The 24,763-nt window shown below is 42.0% G+C and overlaps 1 protein-coding gene across 3 annotated transcripts in view; it reads right to left on the bottom strand.

Moving 5' to 3' along the window:
• The window catches only part of Cdc40 (cell division cycle 40), a 51,248-nt gene that overhangs the window by 5,662 nt on the left and 20,823 nt on the right, over window positions 1-24,763 (bottom strand). For all 3 annotated transcript variants that reach the window (XM_059272508.1, XM_059272507.1, XM_059272509.1), the window contains exons 3-12: window positions 20,781-20,910; window positions 14,849-14,932; window positions 13,164-13,303; window positions 11,935-12,031; window positions 9,727-9,866; window positions 8,874-8,948; window positions 6,969-7,014; window positions 4,746-4,847; window positions 3,361-3,476; window positions 3,009-3,142 (exon numbers count right to left, since the gene is read on the bottom strand). In XM_059272508.1, the coding sequence (XP_059128491.1) occupies window positions 3,009-3,142; window positions 3,361-3,476; window positions 4,746-4,847; window positions 6,969-7,014; window positions 8,874-8,948; window positions 9,727-9,866; window positions 11,935-12,031; window positions 13,164-13,303; window positions 14,849-14,932; window positions 20,781-20,910 (1,064 nt within the window). The remainder of the gene's footprint in view (window positions 1-3,008; window positions 3,143-3,360; window positions 3,477-4,745; window positions 4,848-6,968; window positions 7,015-8,873; window positions 8,949-9,726; window positions 9,867-11,934; window positions 12,032-13,163; window positions 13,304-14,848; window positions 14,933-20,780; window positions 20,911-24,763) is intronic.

The raw sequence follows: 24,763 nt of genomic DNA, 5'->3' as shown, positions 1-24,763 counted from the left end.
ATCATAAGTACAGCACCATTTTTCTATTTAGACACTGTGATTCAATTATAATAAAGGTAGAACTGATTTCAGATCACCTAGTTTGGAAATGAACTTATCAAAAAGCTAACAAATCCGTGGCATTTTAAAAATAAAAGATAAACAGCAATGTTTATTAAATTCTGTAAAATTTCCTTTAAAAAACATTTTACCAAAATAAATACCTTTGGTTAAAAGACAAAACCAAAACCGCCAGGCCTACTGACATGCTTCCGGCTGATTGGCAGGCCATGGTTGCTGGTTCCAGTTCTCCTCAGTTACGTTACATACCGTCTTTGTTGGTATAGCACTGTTAAAGAAAGCCCAGCTTCCTTTGGTTGTTTTAAGTATTTACTTTTATGTGTATGGGTATCTTGTGTACATGTATGTCTGTGCACCACATGTGTGCTTGGTGCCTGTGGAAGACAGACGAGAGCATCCAGTCCCCTTGAACTGGAGTTATATAGACTGTTCTGAGCTGCCATGTGGGTGGTAGGAATTGAACCTGGGTTCTCTGGAAGAGCAGCTGGTGCTCTTAACCACAGAACCATCTGGTTCTTTTCCTCTATTACGGTGCTATGCTCCAATGAGGTAGAGGACATGTAAGTTTGGGAAAACACCTCTTGTACAGAAGCCCCAGTGCTGGAACTTCCTCGCCTGGGCTCAGTCCTGCTGTGCATTTAGGGCCTTCTCCTGTGCTGGCATCAGAGTCACCAGCCAGTACTCTCAGCAGAGGCTGCAAGAGATCCCCAGGGGTCCCGAGCTGTCTGCTCTCCACAAGTAGATGCAAGTTACCTTCTCTCCCTACAGGTCTCCCCATCATTCACCCAGCCACAGAGCCACAAACCCAAGTTCTGGAATCAGTCTGACCTGAAGTTTGATCTTTTCATGTCCTGTATACCCTTAGGCAGATCACTTACACTATCTGAGTTTCCTTATACAGAAAAGACAGAGAGAAACAAAGACCCCACCCACATAAACATACCTATCTCATGAGACTGCTTTGCACATGAAATCAAAGAGTTTATATAAAATGCTTATCCTAGTGACTGACATACAGAAAGCGCTAGCCCCACACCTGTATTGTCGTTTATGATAGACCCGCTGATAACAGGTGACAGGCAAACAGAAACCTGCAGTGTGTCATCGTTTGTAACAAAAGAGCAGTGTGCCTTTCAGGAGTGTTTCTTAGGATCCGAGAGGGAAACAAGGATGCTAACATTGTCACCTTAAGTCAATCAAAGCATCCTGAGAAAATACGAATGTCCAAAGCCCTTTAACTGGTACAGCATCTCAGTACTAACTACCTTCTTACACCACTCTCCTTCAATGGAACAGCAACTCAAGATACAAACATCTGAATGCTTAAGTAAAATCATACCACTGACATCACACCCACACACACCATACACACACACACACACACACACACACACACACACACACACACACAGACTTGGTGTCAGGCTGGGAAGTTGGTTCGGTGGTTAAGAGTGCTTGCTGTACCAGTGTGAGAACCTGAGTTCAAATCCCCAGCACCCATGTGATAGCCAGACATGACTGGAGATAGAGGAAGACACCTGACGTCCTTGTCTGGCCTCTGCACACATGCAGACGCGATGTGTGCATTCTCACAAGTGTGCACACACCAGGTGCACACACCCCAAACCAAGCTAAACCATCCAGACAAAAACACCAGTGTTCACATCAGATTTCCTGTAGGAAACAAGTCCCTCCTTCCCCTCCCTCCCTCTTCCTTTCTTTCATTGTGGGCCTTGCTAGGCCAGCACTCTCCCACTAAATGTCTTAAGAAGCACCATTTCTGACGACAGACCCATAAGGATGAAGGTAAATGAAGCTAAATGGTAAGATTAGACACAAAGTACAGCCAGTGTCCTTGGGGATGATCTTGAAGGTCACAGTGTTTGTGTACAAGTTGCAAGTTGCATTCAATCTGAAATTCCCTCAACTGTCTTAACAATACCAAGGGCCTAGTCAGCCCACCCAGCTCTCCATGGCAGCCAGACTGAGGAGGAAACCCTGGCTGAGGCTCAAGGCTGCTTGCTTTCTCTTGAATTGCAACATCGGGGTTGGGTGGGAGGTGTACTTTTGAGTCCTTGCAAGGCTGTGGCCTCCACTGAGCTGTGCTTTGTGACTATAAAAACAAGCTGGGTTCCACCCAACGACTGATTTTGATAAGAAAGATTAGCACTTACTTATTTGCAACTGAATCATAAAACAATCATGCCACTTAATGAAACCAGCTTAAGTATTTTTTGACTTTAGAAAAACATTTTTTTTTGATAAAAGGAAAAAGTATTCAATATATTCTGATTATATTCAAGAAGCAAAATGCTTGTTTAAAGCTGATGATACAGGGCAACTTATAGCGTGGATGATTACGAAGCAGGCATTAGGAAAACTAAAAGCTAACTACATTGGTATTTTCTTTGGATTCGTTCTGAGGCCAGGATCTTTATGTGTGACCCCCACGTAACAAAATGTAGTCAAACACCCTACACCTTGCCTGTCGATTTGCAAGATGAATAAGGTATCTATAAAGGACGTGACTGGCTGGCGAGATGCTAGGCGGGTGAAAGCACTGCTGTGTAGACCCGAGTTCGATCTCAGACCCTCCAATGAAGGAGCACGGACTCCCCAGAGCTGTCCTTGACCTCCGCATGTCCGCAGTGAAACACAAGCCAACACTCTCGCACACACATACATAAACAAGAATTGTGATACCACAATAGGACAGTTACCATGACCACAAAACCAGCTACTTTGGAGGATTCTCCAAAGACTGTGAAGGTTAGTATGTTTAGATTTCAATTTCCAAATTGTTAGTACTTAAATAATTAAAACACTTTGGCTGGAAAAAAATGCAAATAGCTGCATATTATCAGGCTTTGACTTTGGCTAAAATTTCATTTTTTATGTATTTATTTATTTGCTTTATAAAGTCAGATGTTTTACTGATGAAAACTCACCATTCCCAAACTCTTAGGCTCTTATCGTCCGACGTGCTCACAAATCTTCGATTCTCATCAACAAAGACAATGGTGTTGACAGCTCCCAAATGCCGATCATACTCCTGAACAATCTCTCCACTGCGGATGTCCCACTGTGCAGCCACAGGAGAGAAGGACGGACAGAGGTGAGGACACACAACAACCAGCAGGCTCTACTGGGAACCTGAAGAGACTCCTAGTTCCCATGCTCATGAACGGGCCGCTCCCTTCTGAGATCACGCGAGGGCCCTCAAAGCAGCCCACATGGATGAAGGGGATGTTCTGTTCTCTTCACCAGGCCTAACGGAGACAGACATTGAAAAAGGCGTACCTGCACGATCTTTTTGTCAGACATCCCAGCCACAAAGAGATTTTGCTTGTCTTCATCGGGATTGAACTTGACACAATAGGGTACTTTTCGGTTTGTAAATCTTGATATACACTGTCCTAAACCAAAGAGTCAAATTAAACAAGAAAAATAAGTTCCACTCCTAAAGGATGGCAATGGCATAAAGATCTACCGAGTAGTCATTACTTAATGAATTCTGAGGAAGGGCAGCTTGCTTGCTTACAGCCACTACACCGCTACTTTTCCTAGATTTTGAATGATGAAATTTTTTTCAGGAGTTGGGGAAGATGGACCAATTGGTAGGAACCCTTTCTGTGCAAGTGTAAGCACTTGGGTTTGAATCACCACATCAGGTCAACAGCCAGGCATGGCTGTGCATGTCTGTGAAGCCAGCACTGGGGGGCAAAGACACATGGATCCTGGGAGCTTGCTGGCCAGCTAGGCCAGCAAAGCCAGTAAGCTTCCGGTTCAATTGAGACACCCTACCTCAAGGCAGTAAGGTGGGGACACACACAGACACACACATACTCACATACACAGTTTTCCCAAAAGGAATGTACCACCAGTTTTAGAGACAAATTCTAATTACATCAATGCACGGGATATTTTGAGCAACAGAAAAACACTCTGGCATGAGCCATGAGAGTGAATATTAGATGTCAAGCTGAGTGATGAGTCAGAAATGAAGAGAAGTTATGGCGTGATTCTATCTACAAGTTTAAGAACAGGCAAAGGCTCTGTGGTGAGGGAGCAGCTCTGTGGTGACGGAGTGGGTGCAGACGAGGGAAGGGCACGAGAACTCTACTGTATGCTGGAATGCTCTATGTCTTGATCTTGGCAGTGTTTAAAACAAAGCTGTAGTTTCCTATTAAAAGCAATCACTCAACACCTGTGCCCTTTATACTTTACATGTATCTTAGCTTTTAAGAGCTGTAGGACGGTTGCCTTTTAGCCTTGGGGACACTAGCCCAGTCCACACACTGACAGGAGGGTGGAGTCCAGGCAGGAGTGACGTGCTGCTCTCCAGATGATGGCAATGTGTAGTCTGAACTGAGAACTCACCTCAGTTTGATTCAATTTGCTTTTGGTCTGTCAATGACTACACTAGGAGATGTGGGGGATAAGGAGATCAATTAGACAGTGGACAGACCAGTGTGCGCTGGTTAGTCCATCAACACGTGGGCTGTATAAACCATACGGGTGAGGACAGCGCTTCCCAGGGAAAGCACCGGTTATACAGACGAGCTTCAGTCCATGCACACACTTATGCTATCAGCTGATTTTCAGTAACGAGGAACGGCGGCTGGAGAAGGCATCACTTCACCAGAGGGCCACAGTGTTAACTCTGGAGAGTAAGCCGCACTTACCCGTCTCAGTGTCCCAGAGTTTCAGGTACCTGTCGTAGGCCGCACTGAGGAACTGTGTCCCTGCAGTGTTGAAGCAGATGTCTCTCACGGCTTTACTGTGACCTAGAAGCAGAGCCAACAGAGGTGAGATCAGGTGCTGCCCTGCATAAGCGCCTTGCACAAGAGAAGTACTAAACTGTGGTCTCAAGGACGCTGCCAGTCTGCACTCTCCCTGCCACCCATCTCCTGCTTTACCAACAATCTGTGGGCACAGGCTCTGGGGGTGACAGGTGTCTTCCTTCAAGATGCTCTGCAGGAGGTTCTAATACATTACATTTCGGTAAGAACCAAGGGAAAAGGCCTAATGATGACTAACCAGCCAAGAATTCATTGAGATCTAAAGTTCTAATTACTGTCAGCGAAAGAAATGAAGCTGAGATTCTGGGGTTCACTTCCAGACTGCTCACCATGTTAGAAGTGAAAACAAAGTGTCCCAAACCTCAAGTGCAGGAAATTGTAGCCCTTATTCCGTAATTGTATATTTCTGGGATCACGTTATTTAATGCCGTAAAAATTGATTCAAAACCATGATGCTAGTTCTATTTTTTAAAAGATGTTATTCTGACACTAAATTAATCTCAGGGCCCCAATTATGCTGTATCTGGATGTCAACCTTGCCAGACCAATGAATCTTTTCAAAGTTTTTGAGACAAATAAAATAGAGTTAAACAAAAGCAGAAACGTGCCCATTTTTCACTATGACCAAGACACAAATAATTCACAAAATGTCCGTGGCTCAAACTGTCAACCATGGGCTGCATCCTGGAACCACCCCCACCACAGAACTCCAGTCAGGCGGGCGCAGGCAGAAGCGCCATAGCAACAAGCAAGTGAGAGCATGGCCACCAGCAGTCCCCCACCCCCTGCAGAGTGGCTGTCTGCAGGGAATTCCAGTTTTCCCCTGGGAATTCTGGCAGTATCAGTGAGGCAGAGCTCCAACCCGCTGTATCCGAGGGACATTTCTTCCCCTGGACACAGGTAACGGTTTCCCTAGAGGTCTTGTGCGCTGGTGTGGTATCTTAGTATCTACTTGCATAGAGCACCCACACCGTTAGCATAGCATGGGAGAACAGACTCCCACTTGAATCTAAAAACAGAGCCACCGTGATCCACAACATTTCAGTGTGGTACAGTTAAATCTGGAAAGAGTAACAGGACAAGGACAGAGACGTTTGTCAGGCCGTACTGGCACAACCTGTCCTCCCGGGGTCCACTGCTTAGCTTCCCGGAGTTTTCTCGACCCCACTGTTCCGATGCTGCAGCTGCTCGCTGCCAACCTCGTTTCCAGCTTCACCTGCAGCTCACGGACATCCTCACAGCTGCTCAGACCCCACAGCCCAGAACCTTCTGCTCCCTCCCTTGCTGAACAGCACGACCACTCATCTGGCGGCCGGCGGGCGACCTGGGAGTCATCTAGGGTCTCTGCCGTGTGTCACTCACTTCCTGTTACTGAATCTCATCAAAGTCTTCCTTCTGTCTCTGTGCTTTAGTTCAAGCTCTCACCATTCTGAATAGAGACTAATAAAATAACTGTACACTTGATTTCCTTACTTCTGGCTTGCCTATCAAGGTAGACTCCAGATTGCCATGTAATCTTTATTTATTTTTTTATTTATTTATTTTTTTTTTGGTTTTTCGAGACAGGGTTTCTCTGTGTAGCTTTGCGCCTTTCCTGGAACTCACTTGGTAGTCCAGGCTGGCCTCGAACTCACAGAGATCCGCCTGGCTCTGCCTCCCGAGTGCTGGGATTAAAGGCGTGCGCCACCACCGCCCGGCTGCCATGTAATCTTTGTAGACTTCCAATCACATTACTTCTCTAGAAAGGGCTGTTAAATGGCTCTTCCCCGCCATTAGGATACAGTCTCCGTCACAGTGGCACGCCTGGTTCTCCATTCCGTGGTCCCCTTCTACTTTTATCCACACTGTCCCTCCTACTCCCTGGCGTGGCAATTCCATGTGGTCCCCAGTATGGCCAGCTTTCTTTCTCAGACCAGCTTTGCTTGGGACACCCTCACTCCCTAGACTTCTTTGCTACCTACAGAGATGCATTCCTTCCTGACTCGGCTCAGTAGACCTGAGTACTTTCCTTCACATCAGGGGAGTCAAATTACTGCTTCGGATGCTATCATTCTTGCAAAAGTTTTCCTAAACAGATTTACAGTCAGGGAGAAAAAGAAATATTACCAATAAATGTTCTCAGACAGCGCCGGTCTCCATAAACTTCCCATAGCTGGAGAAAATAAAAACACATGACAATATTAATTTTTTTCTTTATGGTGTTAGAAATTGAACCCAGGACCTCATGTACACTAATCATGTGCTCTGCACCTAGCCCTGGGGATATCAACCTTAATGCAAGTCTTTATCAATAGCAACAGTCTTTCACTAGCTATGTGTATATGCATATCTTTGTAGGCACCATGGATTTAATTACTAAATATTGACTAGTTTGCCACTTTGTGTTACACTTTTGGGACACAGATATATACACATATATTCTTTATACTTGAAGAGGTTTTTACATCAAAGTATCAAGAGGATTTAGCTATATATGGAGTATATTTGGGTATTTTTATTTTCTTACTGTTTTTTTCTGTATTTTCTGTATTTTTCTACGAGAAATAGTTTTTACTTTTGTAACATTATAAACTAATTTTAAAGGAATTAGTGATTTTAGGACTGCTGTTATGTACCATTTTAGTATGGAAAAGCATTTTAAAAATACTTTTCTGAAGTAACACATATAGAATCTATATGAAATTATCACCTATGGCTCCTAATTCTCATCATACTCAAAGCAGATAAACACAAAGTCTTCAAAACTGGCATCGCTCTATCTACCTCAAACTCCCCATGTTGCTGGCGCTCTAAGACAGAAAGCATTTTCTGGCCACCTAATGCCAACCAGACGGAAGCCTCAGGTCCTGTACAGGCCAGACAAGGACGTCTGGGACCTGCTCCCTTGCCTGGGACTGCAATTATTTCTTTTTCCTCGTATATTTCATGCTCCGGCAACCACACCACTGCTGTGGGTTCCAGCACTCATCACGCTGCTTTGCTCTGTTCCTTCTCCCAAGCACACTCCACTCTCCCCCTCCCCTTCCTTGGCCTTCCTGCTCAGGTATGCTTCCACTGAAGCTGGAACACACGCCTGTGCCTGCCTGGGTCCTGGCTGGACCTACAAAAGTCTACAGGCGGGAGCTACATTCCACTTTACGTTTTGTTTCTCGATCCAAGGGAAGAGCGTAATCTCAATGGAAGTTAAAGAAAATTAGGGGTTTTCTGAGAAACTGTTTTAATCAGAGACAAAGGGTTTCTATTACAGACAAATGCCTACAGGGCTGCTCCCATCAAACACAGTGGCTTTATATACTGAGAATACTTATCACTACTTGAAAAGGACAAATTCTTAACAAGGTGACTCTCTAAGCCACAGGACTGCTACACAGTTGTATCTACTGAACCACCACTATGATCTGGACACAGAAGAGACACAAAGATACCAACTATTCTTGAAAACTTAGGGTTTCAAACAAGTTTTCTTCATATTCGTGTAGACAAGAGTTGACAGCTCGCTTTTCCTGCTACACTCTGCAGCTGGGAAGAGGGTTAAGATGGACCTTCCTGAGAACACTGAGTGGGAGAGGGCTGAGGGCATTGCTGCTAGCTGGTGTCCAAGTGTTCAACAGAAAAGGGTAAATTACACTGTCTACTCTCTGGACATGGGGTTTCCATCACATAGCTTTCCTTCCTCAGTCAGTCTGAGGAGCAAACAAACTCAGTTACATATCCATAACCTCGATAAAAAATGCATTATTCCTGATTCAATATTTATGTGCCCAATGCCAAAGTGATTGGATTACATCCTAATCAGTCGTCTGAGCTTTAAAAAGAGTCCAGCCAATTGGACCACAGAGCCATATCTGAATCTACAAGTTTGGACACAGTCCATAAACAGCTACATACATAGGGCTGAACAGAAAACAATTAGCCTCTAATTGCCCAACAACCCCAAATTTATTTATGATTATTCCAACATAACCAAACCCTGGCTCTGGCAGCACTCTCCCTGGGTTCCTGAAAACTCACCTTAATTTTACAGTCCATGGAACAAGACAGCAACAAATGTCCAGAAAGAGGGAACAGCCTGACCGCACTGACACCCTGGAAAAAGGCACCTCATTAGTGCCCGAAGCGTTAAAAAAGACAGTATGTTGCAAGCAGCCCAATTTGCTATTTTTCTTTATCCCAAGCATCGTGTTCTGGAATAGCCTTTATCAGTGCTCCAAGAGGCTGTATAGCGACACTATCAGAGGCTTTTTACTTTAAACTGTAAATTTTCACTTCCTTAGGCTGAGCCAGGCAACCTGCTACAAGCCCCACTTCTTTCCCTTCTTCTCTGTGCTTCCCTGTTCTTGGCAAAGATCTGGAAACCAACAGCTGGACACTGCAGAAGACAAAGAACACCGGCCTCCAAAGTCTGCAAATATCTCCCTTTGAAATATTTTAAAATCATTTAAATAAGATCATTTAAAACACAAAACGTTGCCTTGGATGAGAGAGCAAGGAGCACTTCCCCTGGTATGTAACAGGCCCAGGAGCAAAGCCACATTCCTGAGGCCGAGCAGAGACTCGCTGCCATCTGCCCAGTACTTCCCGTGTGGTGCCAAGCAGAAGCAGATGGCAGCAGGTACTTGTGGGGGAGGAACAAGCAACAGTCTGGAGGATGGACACTGATCCACAAAGCTTAAGTCATGAGCAACCCGGACAGCCTTGAAGACCGCTGAGTGACCGCTCCATGTAGGACGCTCCAAAGCCTATCTCGCATTTATTTACCCTGAGTTTGATGCTCCTATTCTGTCCTAACCGGCCTGTATTAACAGCTGAAGTTTCACACCGGCTTCCCTTTGTGTTTTATAGTGGGAACACTCAGCTGCCTTACCTTGGTGTGTCCAGACCACACATGAATTTGTTTTTTGGGAAGATAACATTTTTCAGGCGGCACAGATGACCGTAGATTAACACCAACATCCTGAGGTATGTGAAGATAGGACCTGCCTTGATAGTCATACATTTCTTTAACTAAAAAACAAAAAGTCAAAAGAAAGGCATAAATAAACATAAGCCATAGTCGTTGAAATCGCATTCTTAAAGCAGTAACAAATGCATAGGTCTAGTGTCCATCCTGAGACTGAGGTAATAACACGCTGATGATGCTAAATGCTAAGATCATGGGTTGGCTAAAATGAAGCTCCTGGGACCTTGCTATCATTACAACGTAAGGTAGTATTTTAGCATTTTGAAACGCCCAAGAGGTATGAGACCTCTAATAGGATCTACAGCTCTCTAACTCAGCTACATGTCAGTAATAAAGGCTCCACGACAACACAATACAATGAGGGATGAAAAGATAAGAGTTAGGTCTTTCGCGTCACTGTTAAAGAACTGGAGGCGGAACAGGCCAAGTCAGAAGTTAACAAAGGACAAGTATTAGCTCTCCTTTTCCCTGTCTTCCCACTTTACCTGTCTGCTTCCACTACATCTGCCTTTCTCCATTTCACGGCAAACTTCACAAGGTACATGGGTGGCTTAGACCACAGCTTGTATGGCCGCAGCCCAACGTGAATTTCTAATCAAACGCGTAAGGAATCTACGGTGTTTCCAGCAGAGCTTCTCGGAGCTGCACTGTGCAAGTCCAGCAGCTCCCGGAAGTCTTGAACATACACCATGTGCACTCTGCACTGTGCACGCTGTCACTCCTGTAACGTCAGTGCAGCTTAAAGAACTCTCTGCTCAGACTTAACACTACTGCATGCTATAAATTGCAGTGCGTTCACTGTACAAAGCTCTGTGCCATTCTAGACACATAATGCTTCAATTTGGAAAACAAAGATGTTCAATTTTCCTACCATCATCCTTAGCATGTATGCATCCAATTAGTATACCTTTGGACCAGGTTTGTTTGGTTTAAAACGCTGCTATTTGAGTGGTTGGTTTGAGCTTCACTGAAAATTACTAAATGACTTCTGGCTTAGAATTAGGACAGAATTTCCAACAATTTCTGAAATGGCCCTAAATATTCATCTGCCATTTTATACTATATATTCATGTGAAGTGGTGTTCTCAGCATTGATGACTATAAAGTCAAAATATTGACCAAGTCTGAAAAATTAAAAATTAAAATTAAAATGCCCTCTACCTCCTGCAGTATCAAATATTCAACCAAGATTTACTTCTTATGTAAAAATAAATGAGAACATTGATTTCATTAGTATGAAAACTTGTTTTCATCTTGAAAGAATAGTAGAATTTATATACCAAAATTAAAAAATGTCTTTAATTAATTATCAGGTAACTGTTTAATTTGTACGCTGGTTTTACACACTTACTAGGTACAGCAAGGGTCACAGAGGTATTTCTCAGGTAGAAAAAATTTAAGCAGCCGATTGAAATAATAGAGTACCTACAGAACCTGGCAGCTTGCCTGGTACAGGTTAGGTGTTCGGTAACACTGCCGGTTACTGCTTATGGTGCTCATGGTACAAGCCCGCAGCACCGCCAGACTCCTTAGACAGAGGCTAAATGTGGCCTCCTGAAACCTAAGTACTCGATGTGACAAAGCAGCATGGCCAGTGCTGAATCATTCTCTGAGCTGGTCACCACAACGGAATTCCCGTGGTGGTAACTACTGTAACTAATTCTTAATGAACAGGTACATTATAGTAATTTAAAAGTCTAGTAATCTCAAATCTACTTTTACGGAAAACAGTTTATTCTGTGAGAGCAAAATGTAATATATGATGATCCATGAACATTTATTTGGCTTGGGTTAAAAATGAAATTAAATGATTGATACACGTAAGGTATCAACACTATTTTAGGAAAGAACTTATGGACCATTCAAGCTTCTTCTTTACTCTTTTTTAAAATATCCACTGATACTTATACAGAAATTATCTGTGCTTACCTTTAATCATACTGCATTTCCCCTTTTAGTGGCATAAAAAGTCTACGGTGATTTCTGTAGCATGCAAATTGTCCTTAATATACTGGTCACATACTAGCAGCCGACAGTAAGAACTGGTATTATATGGAACGGAAATGAACACCATAGATTTTCATAACAGTAAAGATGTGAAAACTGTGTTACCATGTAAGATCGTCTTCTCCTCCCCAGGTCTCTCCTCTTCCTGTTTGCCTTTTTTCTGCCTCTTCGCTGTGATTTCATCCAACTCCTTTTGCTCTTCCTAAGGAAACAAAGATGTGAACTTTAAAATGAATGTCTGAAAATCTCATCATGCCCACTGTTGGGTTGTATACTCTCTAAAATGAGGTTTACAAATACGTCTCCTAGGATAGCAATGGCAACTCTCACAACCAGAGATGATTATTTCCTATACAGATCACAAGATGACATTAAACACATGCCTGGCAATATTTTTAAACTGATTATGTTTGTGTATGTATGTGTGTGTGTGTGTGTGTGTGTGTTTGTGTGTGTGTGTGTAGTTCACACTTCTGGAACACCTAGAAATACATTTCATGTGTTACGCTAATTATGCAAATGAGGAGCCAAGCCATCAGGAAATCCGGTATCAAAGCGGATACTGAGTTTTCGAAGCCAGCATTGTTTTCAGTGAATTGCTTTCATGTCTTCACGAGGACCTACGCAACAACCACGGATTTAAGATCAACCTTTTGGGGGAGAGCTGGGAAGGGGAAGAGAGGGAAATAGCCAATCCACATCTATAACAAACAAGTCAGACCTGACATCTAAAGTAGAGGCTAGCATACACATGCACTAAGTCACACAGATGTAAGCAGCCAGCCAGAGTACAAGCTTCCTAAGGACAAGAGTGTCTTGATTTGGCCCATCACCGTGTTCCATAACCTAGAACAGAGCCCAGCTCTCAGAGACAGTGGGGTAGAGGTGAGAGGTGGGGGAGAATTCTGTAGTTCTACTTTATAAACTTCCCAGGAGTCTTTTAAAAAATAATATAGATAAAACTTAAGATTGAAAAATAAATTAGTAAGTACAGCCCCCGCCAATTCCAGAATGAAGCAAGGCTGACTCTGTAGTAACAACCTGTCAGGTATGGGAAGGCAGCAAGCAGGCAACCTATGAGCATTATAAAAGAGAATTTTATTAAAACATGGTTCCATCTTCTATGTTAGTCAAAAGAGCACAGGAGACTATACAGCAGAAAAAAAAGGCAAATACAAACACTGCAAAGAAAAGCAAAGAAATTTTACATTTTCTCAGCCAGCTCAGGCTGAGCAAGTTTGATGAGTCATGGGTCCTCTAGGGAAATCTCACATTTATCAACACAGACATGACAGCACACACTGGAACTGACGATGAAAAACATCAAGGCTTACTTCTGAAGGTTTGGCTACATCTTTTTCATCCACATATTTTGCCCACGGTCCCAAGAAACCATCAATATTAGATGCATCATTTTCTTTGAACTTTTTCCTCTTTTCTGTTTTCTTCTGACCAGTTTCAAATACAGTTAAACCTACATTAACAACAAACATAAACAGTAAGTAAGCAAGCCTATATTCTTTAGAAATATCAACATCATGATTTTATTTGGCTAACGTAATTATAAGCAACCAAAATCAAAATCTGTCTGAATCTGCCATACAGACCCACTCTTGCTGACAAGAAGAAATTTGGCATTCTAGGAAAATATGTTGAGATATTTTTCAAATTGGAACAGGTTTTAAAAGACATGTAACTTCCAATGGTATACAGCCTCTTTTGGTTTTGTGTTTTTAGTTTTAGAGAGAGGTTTATTACCACTGGCTTTAGAAGCGTGGAGGACAGCTCTTGTTGGTAGGAGAGGTCCCAGGCAGTCGGGGACCACCAGGTTGCTGGTCTTGGGCTTTTAAAGACTCATGACAGATCTGGGGTAAGGTGTGGGGGAAAAAATCAGTATTGATGGACTTTTGTTTTGTTTTAGAGACAAGGTCTCATGTAGCCCAGGATAGCCTTAACTGAGATTATAGATGTGTACTATCATGCCCAGCAAGATACCAGCAATTCTGAAAACCAAAATAAACAGTAATTTATCATTTAAAACTGGAATTAAACTACGGTAAATGCTTAATAATTCATTTTTATTTCATGTGTACACAACAATACAAATTGAACAGTGTTTCACAGAATCTGGTATTTACTCCATATGATGTCAACTTGGTCTCTAATGTCAACCTTAGAAAAATTGACAAATGATGATGTTTTCGATTTCATCAGTAGGTAAAGGCTGTATATTGTTTGCACCCACTAATCTGAAATCGAGTGTCATGGTCACAAGCTAAGAATCTAATTTTGTGTGTGTGTGTGTGTGTGTGTGTGTGTGTGTGTGTGTGAAGAGGTGTAACTGGGAAAAAAAGCCCATCTACATGAACTTGAAGCAGTTTCTATTGGGCTCTGTGTTACAACAAAGCAAATTTAAATTGTATTTCAATACTAATTAGCCCATACTAAGAAGGCAGTTTCATAGCCAGGCGGTGGGGGCACACGCCTTTAATCCCAGTACTCGGGAGGCGGAGGCAGACAAATCTCTGTGAGTTCGAGGCCAGCCTGGTCTACAGAGTGAGATCCAGGACAGGCACCAAAACTACATGGGGAAACCCTGTTTTGAAAAAAAAAACTAAAAAAAAAAAAAAAAAAAAAGGCAGCTTCATAATACAGGGTTAAGCAACGAACACATTTTATAAATAAGGTTCCAATATTCTGATGTGCTTTGTAGTAGGGTGGCATTTAGGTTATGTTTGTCACACCTACTAAGTGAGTAGGAACATACATTTTAACAACATTAAAAATCTGCTATCACAGTAATTTTGTCAAGAATTATTTCAACAGACACCTAGTATGGAATTTTTCTGATAAATGTAGCTTGGCAGTCAGAGGCCAATTGCCAAATTTACCTCTGCAGTAACTAACAGAATGATTGTAGTGGGTGACGTGGTGTCGGGAGCTACACAAAACACTAGTTCTCCCTGCTGTCTGACGACTGTGAGACGCTCATTATAATCACCTGCTCCAAATACATTACCTTGATTCTTTTCAGCTTCTTCCACAGAACCGATGTATTTGGCAGACACTTGATGATTATCTAAGGAAGGGTCCAGTGCATAGCCTGAAAGCAAAGGGGTATAAATGACCAACTCCCCTTTTACAACTGGTTTTATTACTGTCTGCAAACACCTATTTCATATTTTCCTTTCCAGATAACAAGAGTGTCCCCAAGGATTAGGCCTTCCTTTCTGAGTTCCATTTTCATTTACAACACTTGACCCCCCATGTCAGGCTGGATCATGGAAGACTGGAGGGAGCAGTATTTCAGAGGATGACTAAACATTCAGTACCAAGAGCCTTTCTAGCTGTGAATTCAAAGTGCAGTTTCAAATTCTCTCAGAGCTTCAAATGGAGGTGCATTCTGTGTTCAGAAAATTAGAAGTTATTTTCTTTTCCTTCTTGATAATGGATATTACAGTTAGAGTATTAATTATTAAACTGAAAAGAGACAGGACAAGAAGATATATAGAAGATACAGCTATTATTTAGAAAATATCCTTCGTAAGTAAGGGCAGTCTCCAATCTTAAAATATGATTCTTAAAAGCAGTTCCTGATGTTTCTGTGGTAAGAGAAGTAAGGCGATCTGCTGGTATACGAATATGATCCTTCAACCAGTTACACAGCACACACCTGCACACACAGCTGCACACACAGCTGCACACAGCCGCACACACGGCACACAGCCACACACACACGGCACACAGCCGCACACATGACACACAGCTGCACACAGCCGCACACACGGCACACAGCCGCACACACGGCACACAGCTGCACACATGGCACATAGCTGCACACACAGCCGCACACACAGCCGCACACACAGCCGCACAGCTGCACACACGGCACACAGGTGCACACAAACAGCACACAGCTGCATGTATCTGTGGTCTTCATTGGTCAAAGGGAACCAAGGAAAACAAAGAATATGCACAATCAAATCAGATTTTTCTTGAGTGGATGTGCTATTACAATAAATGTTTGATCAAGTTAGTCTTCATAATAATCTAGCATATTCAGAGAGTCGACCAGATCAGGCTATGGCCTACAACCATGTCCACAACCATGAAAAGCACCACTGCACTTTTTAAGGGGCATGTACCAGTGGATGGATTAAACATTTATTTTTATTTTTGCAGCTGAAGACTGAATTTCTTTGGGGAAACATAAAAAAGATCTGTTATGAAGTATAACTTTAAAGCAGGCCAAGGATGTAGGAGTTCAAATCATTCTTATGGTATACCGGAATAGAACCAACCATCTGGCTATTAGCTCAATTGCACTGAGTCTTCCTTTTCTACCATTAAAGCATGTTCTTAGCCAGGAGAGCGCTTGATGTCAGAAGAGTGGCTTGGAGTAGAATCTTGGAAACCACAGGCTCAAACGCCATCAGTTACTTCATTCAGGTTTAAGAGTATAATGATAAAATTAGTGTTACAACCATTTCAAGAATGACTACCAATAGGGAAAAAGTAAACTCCACTGAAAACTCACAATGGAAAAGAAGCTTCAAGATCCATGAGAATACTTACCTACAATGTTTGTATATTAATTTATTTGAATTGTGGGATAATAGAAGTCTTTTTTTGTAATCTTTGATATACAAAAAGACTGTGAACCATAGACTAACTGATGATCTGGCCTTCTCCTGTGAATAAGCTGTACTATTATGAAGACTGATTATACCAAGCATTTATTGTATTAGTGGACTTGGGAAAAACTAACATGAGTGCATTTGGGTAGACTTTCTTTCCCTGGGTTCTGTTGGACCATTGAAGACCACAGTTACATGCAGCACATCTTGCCTTTGGTAACCTTTGATATACAGAATATTGTGCCTTCACCTTTAACTGAGCCAGTTCTCCAGCCCTGTACCTGAATTTTTTAACGAGACTTTTATAAGTCTTATACAGAATCCAGACCAATAGTCTAAGTTTAAAAATGTCCACTTCAAGCGTAAACATTTATCAAAAGTGTAATTGAAATGAGATTTATGTTTACATGAATGGCATTGCATGGTGTTGCAGGGGTGGAACGGGGAGAAGGTGGGTGTTCCTGGTCATCCTTGTTCTGTGTAAGCACCAGTCCCCAGCTCATCCGCCAGTCCCCACCCAGCTCATCTCGCCGGTCCCAAGGAAAGGAACTGAGGCTCTGTTAAAATCTTTCATCAGTACTTCTACCATCCTCACTGCCTCCTTTCACCCTAGGTGATGAGTATGTCACATGATCTCCCTTTCACAAATGAGAGATTAAAACATGTAGGGACACATACTTCTAGAAGTCTCCAGGGACAAGACAAGATCTAAATCTAACACTATAGGATCTCAGTTCAACTAGTTTTTTATTATCCATCTCAAAAAGTAATAGACCTTCATTGCAGATTTTTAAAGTATGCTCATGTATCTTTCTGAAGCTTATATTCCATTTTGCCTTTTCAACTAAATTAATATTTACTTTTTTTTCTCCTTTTGGTAGTTATACTTGAAATGGTTGTAACACTAAGTTTATTATTACACTTTCATGGTTATAAAATATTATAAGTTAATAAAAATATTATAAACAATTTACAAAGGATTACTTGCAAACATATAGGAAAACTTTCAATCTCATTAGTAGTCCAGAAAAATCAAACTGAAATAGAGACATACTATTTTGATTATCATATAACAAAGGAAAAATCAATCACATGGGTCCTGGGTAAAAGCAAAGCTTTCATACATGGCCTTCCATGTATCTCATGGTAGAATAAACTGGGGAAATTCTTCCAGAAAGCAACTTGATAATGTACTACGAGTTTAAAAACACAGTCTTTGACCTACTTTGGAAATATATTTAAGAAAACAATAATAAAGAAATATAAGGTTTATGCATAAGAATATTCACTACTGCATTTAAAAGGCATCTTTAATATTGAAAACTGGAACTAACATGAAATCTAATGCTTCAAGGATTTCTTACAGAAGTTAGTCTAGTCGACCTCAATTTTAAAAAATGTTAATTGCTACTGATATTGAAGTGAAATGCTTGATAATAATGACTATGATGAAACTAATGGCATTTACTTAAAATTCTACTTTCCCAATCTAAAGACTGATGAGAAAAAATTCTGGGTAGAAGTCAAACAATGGGAAGAGCCCTCACGGAGACCACCCACCTAAGAGCATCAAACAATGGGAGGAGCCCTCACAGAGACTGCCCACCTAAGAGCATCAATAAAATAGGCCAGGAACTCAGGAGAAAAAGGAGGAACAGGAAAAAAGAATTCACACACGCACCAGGGACGAGAGCACCAGGAGAAATAGCAACACTAGGAGCTAAAAGCTGAACCATAAAGTAAGGAAATGAGTCGCTACAGTAAATGACTAGTTTCCCTGATAAGGACTCTCACAGGATAGCTCAAGCATAAACTAAACACACTATGGAGTATAAATCGACCCAAGTCATTACTGAGATGGTAGGAGTGGTATTGTTCTATTTCCAGCAGTGGCCTCTCAGAGCTAGGACAGGATACTCAGGTAAACCTGGATTTATGTGCCATCTTCTTAGTTCTCACATAGTAGCACAGAGTGTAAGCAAGGCCCTTCTCAAGAACCTTCCAAATGAGGGGCAGCAATGTAAAACCTTGTATTTATTCTTTGTATAGGAGTGAAAAATCAAGTGGCTAGGCACATAGCCTAGGAGTTACTACCTAGAGTCAGGTTCAGACCTATCAGATCTCTTAGTTTCCAGGCTGCACATTTACTTTTTATGTCTTTAACACTCTAACTGGCTAGCACAGCCTTTGACCTAACCCACTGCCTTCTCCAGGGAGAAGCAAAACTTAACACCCCACCCCCACCCCTTCGAGACAGGGGGTCTCTTTCTATAGCTCTGGTTATCCTGGAACTCGCTCTATAGACCAGGTTGTCCTTGAACTCACAGAGATCCACCTGCCTCTGCCTCCCAAGTGCTGGGATTAAGGCATGTACCACCACAATGGCTTTCTTTTCAAACCAGTCCACTTCCAAACTAAGCAATCTTAATGGCTGTACATGCTTATTTTTTCCTGTAAAGTACTTTGAAAAGTAGATGTCAACAAAAACATAATTTGTTATTTTTTAATCCTGCTTTGTTTTAAGGAGACTTAAGCTATCTAAATTATTAAAATAGCCCCCTTCTAAAATCTATGAAAACAAAAACTTTAAGTCTGACTTAGTATATGCTAGAATATATAAATTCATAATTAAGTTTGTTTTTGTTTTTTATGTGTGTGGGTGTTTTGCCTGCATGTATGTCTATGCACCACGTGAGTGCCTGGTACTACAGAGGCAGAAGAGGGCTTTGGATCTCCTGGAACTAGAGTTACAGACAACGGTGAACCACCATGTGGGTGCTGGAACTGAACCCAGGTCCTCTAGAAGAACAGACAGTGACAGTGTTCTTCACTGAGCCACATTCCCATCTCTCCTGACTTAGTTTTTAATGTGTCTGCCATTACTGTAGGCTTACAATGTACTCCTCATAGAAGCAAAGGGTACCAAGTGACTTTGTAACCCTTTTACTGCACTAGAAGTATCAACGAAATCTTTTAGGGCGATTATAGTAGTATGTAGTCTTTTTTTGTTGTTATTGTTGTTTGTTTTGAGACAGGATCTCATGTGGCCCAGGTTGGCCTAAACTGAGGATGTACATGAGGATGACCTTGAACTGCAGATCCTCAGGCCCTGTACTTCTTGAAATACTAAGCTACAGGAATACATCACCACACTGCTTTGTAGTAGAATATTATTTTAAGGTGTGTTACTTTTGTTTATGTTGCATTTGTTTAACTCTGTGAAGCTGTGTTACTGTGCCTGTCTGAAGCACCTGATGGTCTAATAAAGAACTGAATGGCTAATAGTGAGGCAGGAGAAAGATAAGCAGGGCTGGCAGGCAGAGAGAATATATAGAAGGAGAAATCTGGGAGGGGAGATCTAGAAGGAGCCAGAGAAGGAGGACTCCAGGGGCCAGCCACCCAGCTACACAACCAGCCAGCCACGGAGTAAGAGTAAGATTTACAGAAGTAAGAGAACGGGAAATGCCCAGAGGCAAAGGGTAGACAGGATAAGTTAAGATAAGGAAAGCTGGCTAGAAACTAAGCCAAGCTAAGGCTGGGCATTCATAAGTAATAGTAAGCCTCCATGTGTAAATTTATTTGGGAGCTGGGTGGCAGGTCCCCCAAAAAAGAGTAAAAACCAAACAACACTGCCTGAGTTATGCTGCAGGTGACTGAACCCAGGGCCTATATGCTCAGCCAGTGGCCTGTCACTGAGCTACATTCCCAGCTGCTGTGCAATATTCACTGTGACTGTATTCTTGACATGGTGATTCATGACCTAATAATATAGAACAAATCCTTTTCACAACCATTTTTAATACTAGTTAACTTTAAAAAATTCCATCACTGAGAGAATATAGTTATTTTATACTATGGATTTGTTACTATTCTATTGGCTAACATCTTTTAGTAACTAAGAGAAAATATTTAAGAAATAAGATTTGAGAAACAGAATAAAGTTAATAAATATATAAGATAATGAATATATTTTTCATACTATATTTTCATTTACCAACTTAATAATAATCTCCATGTGTTAGACATTTAATAACAAATGTTCATTACTAAGAACAATAACAAGGAACATCCTGGTTTTAGGACCACAGACTATTTTCAGGACTGAAAAAATTAGAGGATTTAAAATAAAAGCTCAGTATTCAATGCCACTTCCCACTCAGTGTGTAGAGGTGTGTGTAAGAAGGTACACTGCCTCTCTGGTGAACTCGAGACGAATAAACTGAAAAAGCCAGAAACAAAATGAGTGATGGCATACAGTACTCACGCTTTTAGTAAGCCAAACTCTTAACTGCTGAAGATGTACCATCACCTTACCGTATGTGGCGAATGTCCTCCTTTGCTGTTCGAACATGAAGTCATTGATGTGCGCTGGCTCCGCGTAGCCAGAAAGCATATTCCTGGGAGCAGCCATTTGCTGTGTTCGAAAGGGATTTTCTGGTCCAAACTGCAGTGTTGTAAGGGGGAAAAGAAGGTTACGGAAATTACTGCATGACGTATTTTCAACTCTAAACCATCGGGGCTGACTATCTATCGGGGATCATGCCAGCCGCACACAGTTCAGTGTAACTAGGCAATGGTTGATTAGCACTGTCTGTCAGCCCCTGGGATAGGAGATGAGCGCAGCTCACGTAAGTCCATTGTGGATATTTATCTCAAGAGCTACATGTTCGCACTGCAGGGAGTCTAATCTGAAGGAACTTCTCTGGGTAACTGAGAATTACTGTAGACTTTTCTAAATTGTAACTGGGGGTTTGGGGTGATCTTTTGTCATGATAGCACTGAAATACAGCTTTTGCTCTAAAAGCCACATTTTTTTCCTCTACTAATTATGAGTTCTTCAAGGGCAGAGACTCAGAATCCACTATATTCACCACAGTGCCTGGCAAACAGAAAATACAGATATCATTCATCAAACAGGAATCAATGAGGATCCCAGTGGAGGCACAGGACAGGAAACAAACTAAAAATTAAGTATTTGGAACAATTCCCTGAGAGGATACATCACAAATGTAAATAGAACTTCTCCACTCAGAGAATTCATATTCTAAAACAAAACAGTGGCACCAGTAACTATTGGTTTATAATGCTGGAGCCTTTCCAGAATTATTTTCCAAATGTTAATTTGTTTTTGAAAAGTCAGGCACTCTCCTCAGCCATACATACATAAAGAAGTCTATAATGAGCTGGGTGGTGGTGGCACATGCCTTTAATCCCAGCACTGGGGAGGCAGAGGCAGAGGCAGGCAGATCTCTGTGAGTTCGAGGCCAGCCTGGGCTATAGAGCGAGTTCCAGGACAAGCTCCAAAGCTATACAGAGAAACCTGTCTCGAAACAACAACAACAACAACAACAGTCTACAATGGGGTGTTTTACCACCCTAGGGCCAAGTTTTACAACCTGTAAGAAACAAGGCGAGAACAAACCTGAGGCAAACGTTTTACTACCTGAAAACATTCCTTAAATGCACAACCACAGAATCTAGATGATTTCTTTTCTTTTCTTTTTCTATTTTTTTTTGAGACACGGTTTCTCCATGTAGCTTTGGAGCCTGTTCTGGAACTTGCTCTGTAGACCAGGCTAGTTTCAAACTCACAGAGATCCTCCTGCCTCTGCCTCTGCCTCCCAAGTACCTGGGATCAAAGAAAGGCATGAGATCCCAAGTGCTGAGATTAAAGGCGTGATCCACCATTCCCTGGCCTCTAGTGGCTAGCTCCACACTCTGATCTCTAGGCAAGCTTCATTTGTTAGAGCACAAACAAAATATCACCGCAGTGAAGAAGAACCATGATATTCTGTGTTAACCCTTATTAAATAATCCTATTATAAAAAAAAAAAAACCTCAGGAAAATCCAACATACATAAAGAAGTCTATAATGAGCTGGGTGGTGGTGGTGCATCCCTTTAATCCATACAGGGTTTCACTCTATAGCCCAAGTTGCCCTTGAACTCCTGTTAATCTTTCTAAAATTCTTGATTTTTGCTTGTATTTATGAAGCGTCAAATGAGTATTTACACCTAGGGAAGAATGAATTCAATATTTCTCTGACTTTATTATTGTTTTGTTTTGTTTCACAATACAGCCCAGGCTGGCTTAGAACCTGCATGGAGCCCACACTGGCCTTACATTAGCTATCTTCCTGCCTTCACCTCCTGGGTGATGGCACTACCAGCACATTCCATCACTCCTGGCACATAAAGGTATTTATTTGATCACTGGAACACTCATTGTTCCTGATGAAATATTTTGACATTAGAACATCTCAAGTTAGCATCTTTAGAATAATCTTTTCTATGATACATTTTCAAAGCTACAAATGTCAATTCCTGCTCCTCCTTAACCAGTACTGTTTCTTCTCTAGATATCATTACACCATGCATGGAAAACAATGAATTTAGCTGTCAGATCACACACACACACACACACACACACACACACACACACACACACACACATTTTACATTACAGGAAAATAAATGACTACAAGATTGCTGTAGACTGAAAACTTGCATTTTTTTCTTAAAACACCTAATTTTCTACCAAGTATTTAATTGTACTCATTCCAAACTATAAAGGACAATTATAAGGACAACATAGGACTTTGCAGCCCATATCTGCTGATGGGTAGATGTTGCATGAATCTTAAAAGGTCTTATCATAAAAAACCTGGAGCCAGATATTGGGGTAAATGCTGAAAGATCAGAGAGACAAAGAAACAAGCCACTGCCACATCTCACCTCACCAACTCCACGAATCCTCTGTTTGAAAGCCTCTGAGTCCTCAGTCAAAAAAGCTCTCTAACCAAAAGGGCTCCAGCTGAAAAAGGGCGTTAGTTCCTGTCTCCTCGCGCCTTATATACCTTTCTCTGCCCAGCTATTTCACTTCCTTCCTAGTGCTAGGATTAAAGGGGTGTGCCACCACTGCCTGGCCTCTACGTTTAATCTAGTGGTTTGTTCTGTCCTCTGATCTTCAGGTAAATTTTATTAGGGTCCACAATACATCACGACAGGAAGACCCACAGGGAAGATAACGTAGACTGCTGGAAGTCAATGACAATGACATTTATTCATGAAATTATTACAATGAACAGAAACAGCCGCAAATTGGGGATAATAAAATGTTTACGCACTCCTAGGATGCGCTACCTGTGCACTCAGACACACCTCACAGCAGCGTCTGGAGGGAAGAGGGAATCTAAAACTCCAAAATCCCCACTGCCCTGGTCCCCTGAGCATGTGTGATGAAGTACCCAGTGCTTACAGGTGCTCCCTACTAGAAAAGGAGCACTACTCTAGACACATCAACAGTAGGCCGTACACATCCAACTCACTCCACTGTTTACAGACCATCCATCCGCAGTACTGAGGAACAGGGATTTCTACACAGAAACACGTGTACTAAAGCTGTGTATTTTACGTATGGTGCTATGTCCACAGCAATCTTAAAAATCTAAATATCTGATATATATCTGAGGTGGGACCACAGCAAAGAATCTTCTAGTAATAATAGGAAGCTGTGGTAGAGGAGGGTCCATCCACTTGAGACCTCCCTAACTGCCAGGTTACTAGCAACTATTGAAGCTTACCTTAAAGACAGGAAATAACAGGGGGCAGAGAATGCTGTTCCGCAGGGCTGTGTTCTAACCATTACTGAAATGCTTCCCAGATGTCTGGTCTCTATGAGTATGCAACTCCTTTAGTTCTTGAGTAGCCATTTAAAAGTGTGCGTGCGCGCGTGCGTGCGTAGAAAGCAATTTCAAGTATTTCTTTTCAAGTTTTAGTAGCTAAGTGTTAAGGTTTGGATATGAGGTGCCACTCCCCCCTGCCGCAAAAAAACCCAACTCATGTGTGGGGCCTTAGCACCCAGCTGGCAGTCTAAGGGGGCTCTGGAAACTTTTATCTGGTGAGACCTAGCTGCAGAATGTCACTGGGCACAGGCAGATTCTAGGTTCTAGGAAGGTTCTCAACCTTCCTAATGCTGCAACCCTTTAATACGGTTCCTCATGTTGTGGTAACTCCCCAACCATAAAAGTATTTCATTGCTACTTCATAACTGTAATTTTGCTACTGTTATGAATCATAAATATCTGTATGAGACCCCTGTGAAAGGGTTGTTGGACCCCCAAAAGGGGACTCGACCCACAGGCTGAGGACCACTGTTCCAGAGGGGGGCATTTTGCCCGTGGCCCCCTGCTCAGTCCCCCACCTCTTCCCTCCCTAATGAGATGGAGAAGCTTCTCTGCTACACGACCTAAGGCCAAATGTTCTTGTCCAAGTTCACGGGGCCAAGCAGCCAAGGAA

This window comes from Peromyscus eremicus, chromosome 8b (genome assembly GCF_949786415.1).
Source record: "Peromyscus eremicus chromosome 8b, PerEre_H2_v1, whole genome shotgun sequence".
Taxonomy (NCBI): domain Eukaryota; kingdom Metazoa; phylum Chordata; class Mammalia; order Rodentia; family Cricetidae; genus Peromyscus; species Peromyscus eremicus.
This window is presented reverse-complemented; position numbering and strand designations above follow the sequence as displayed.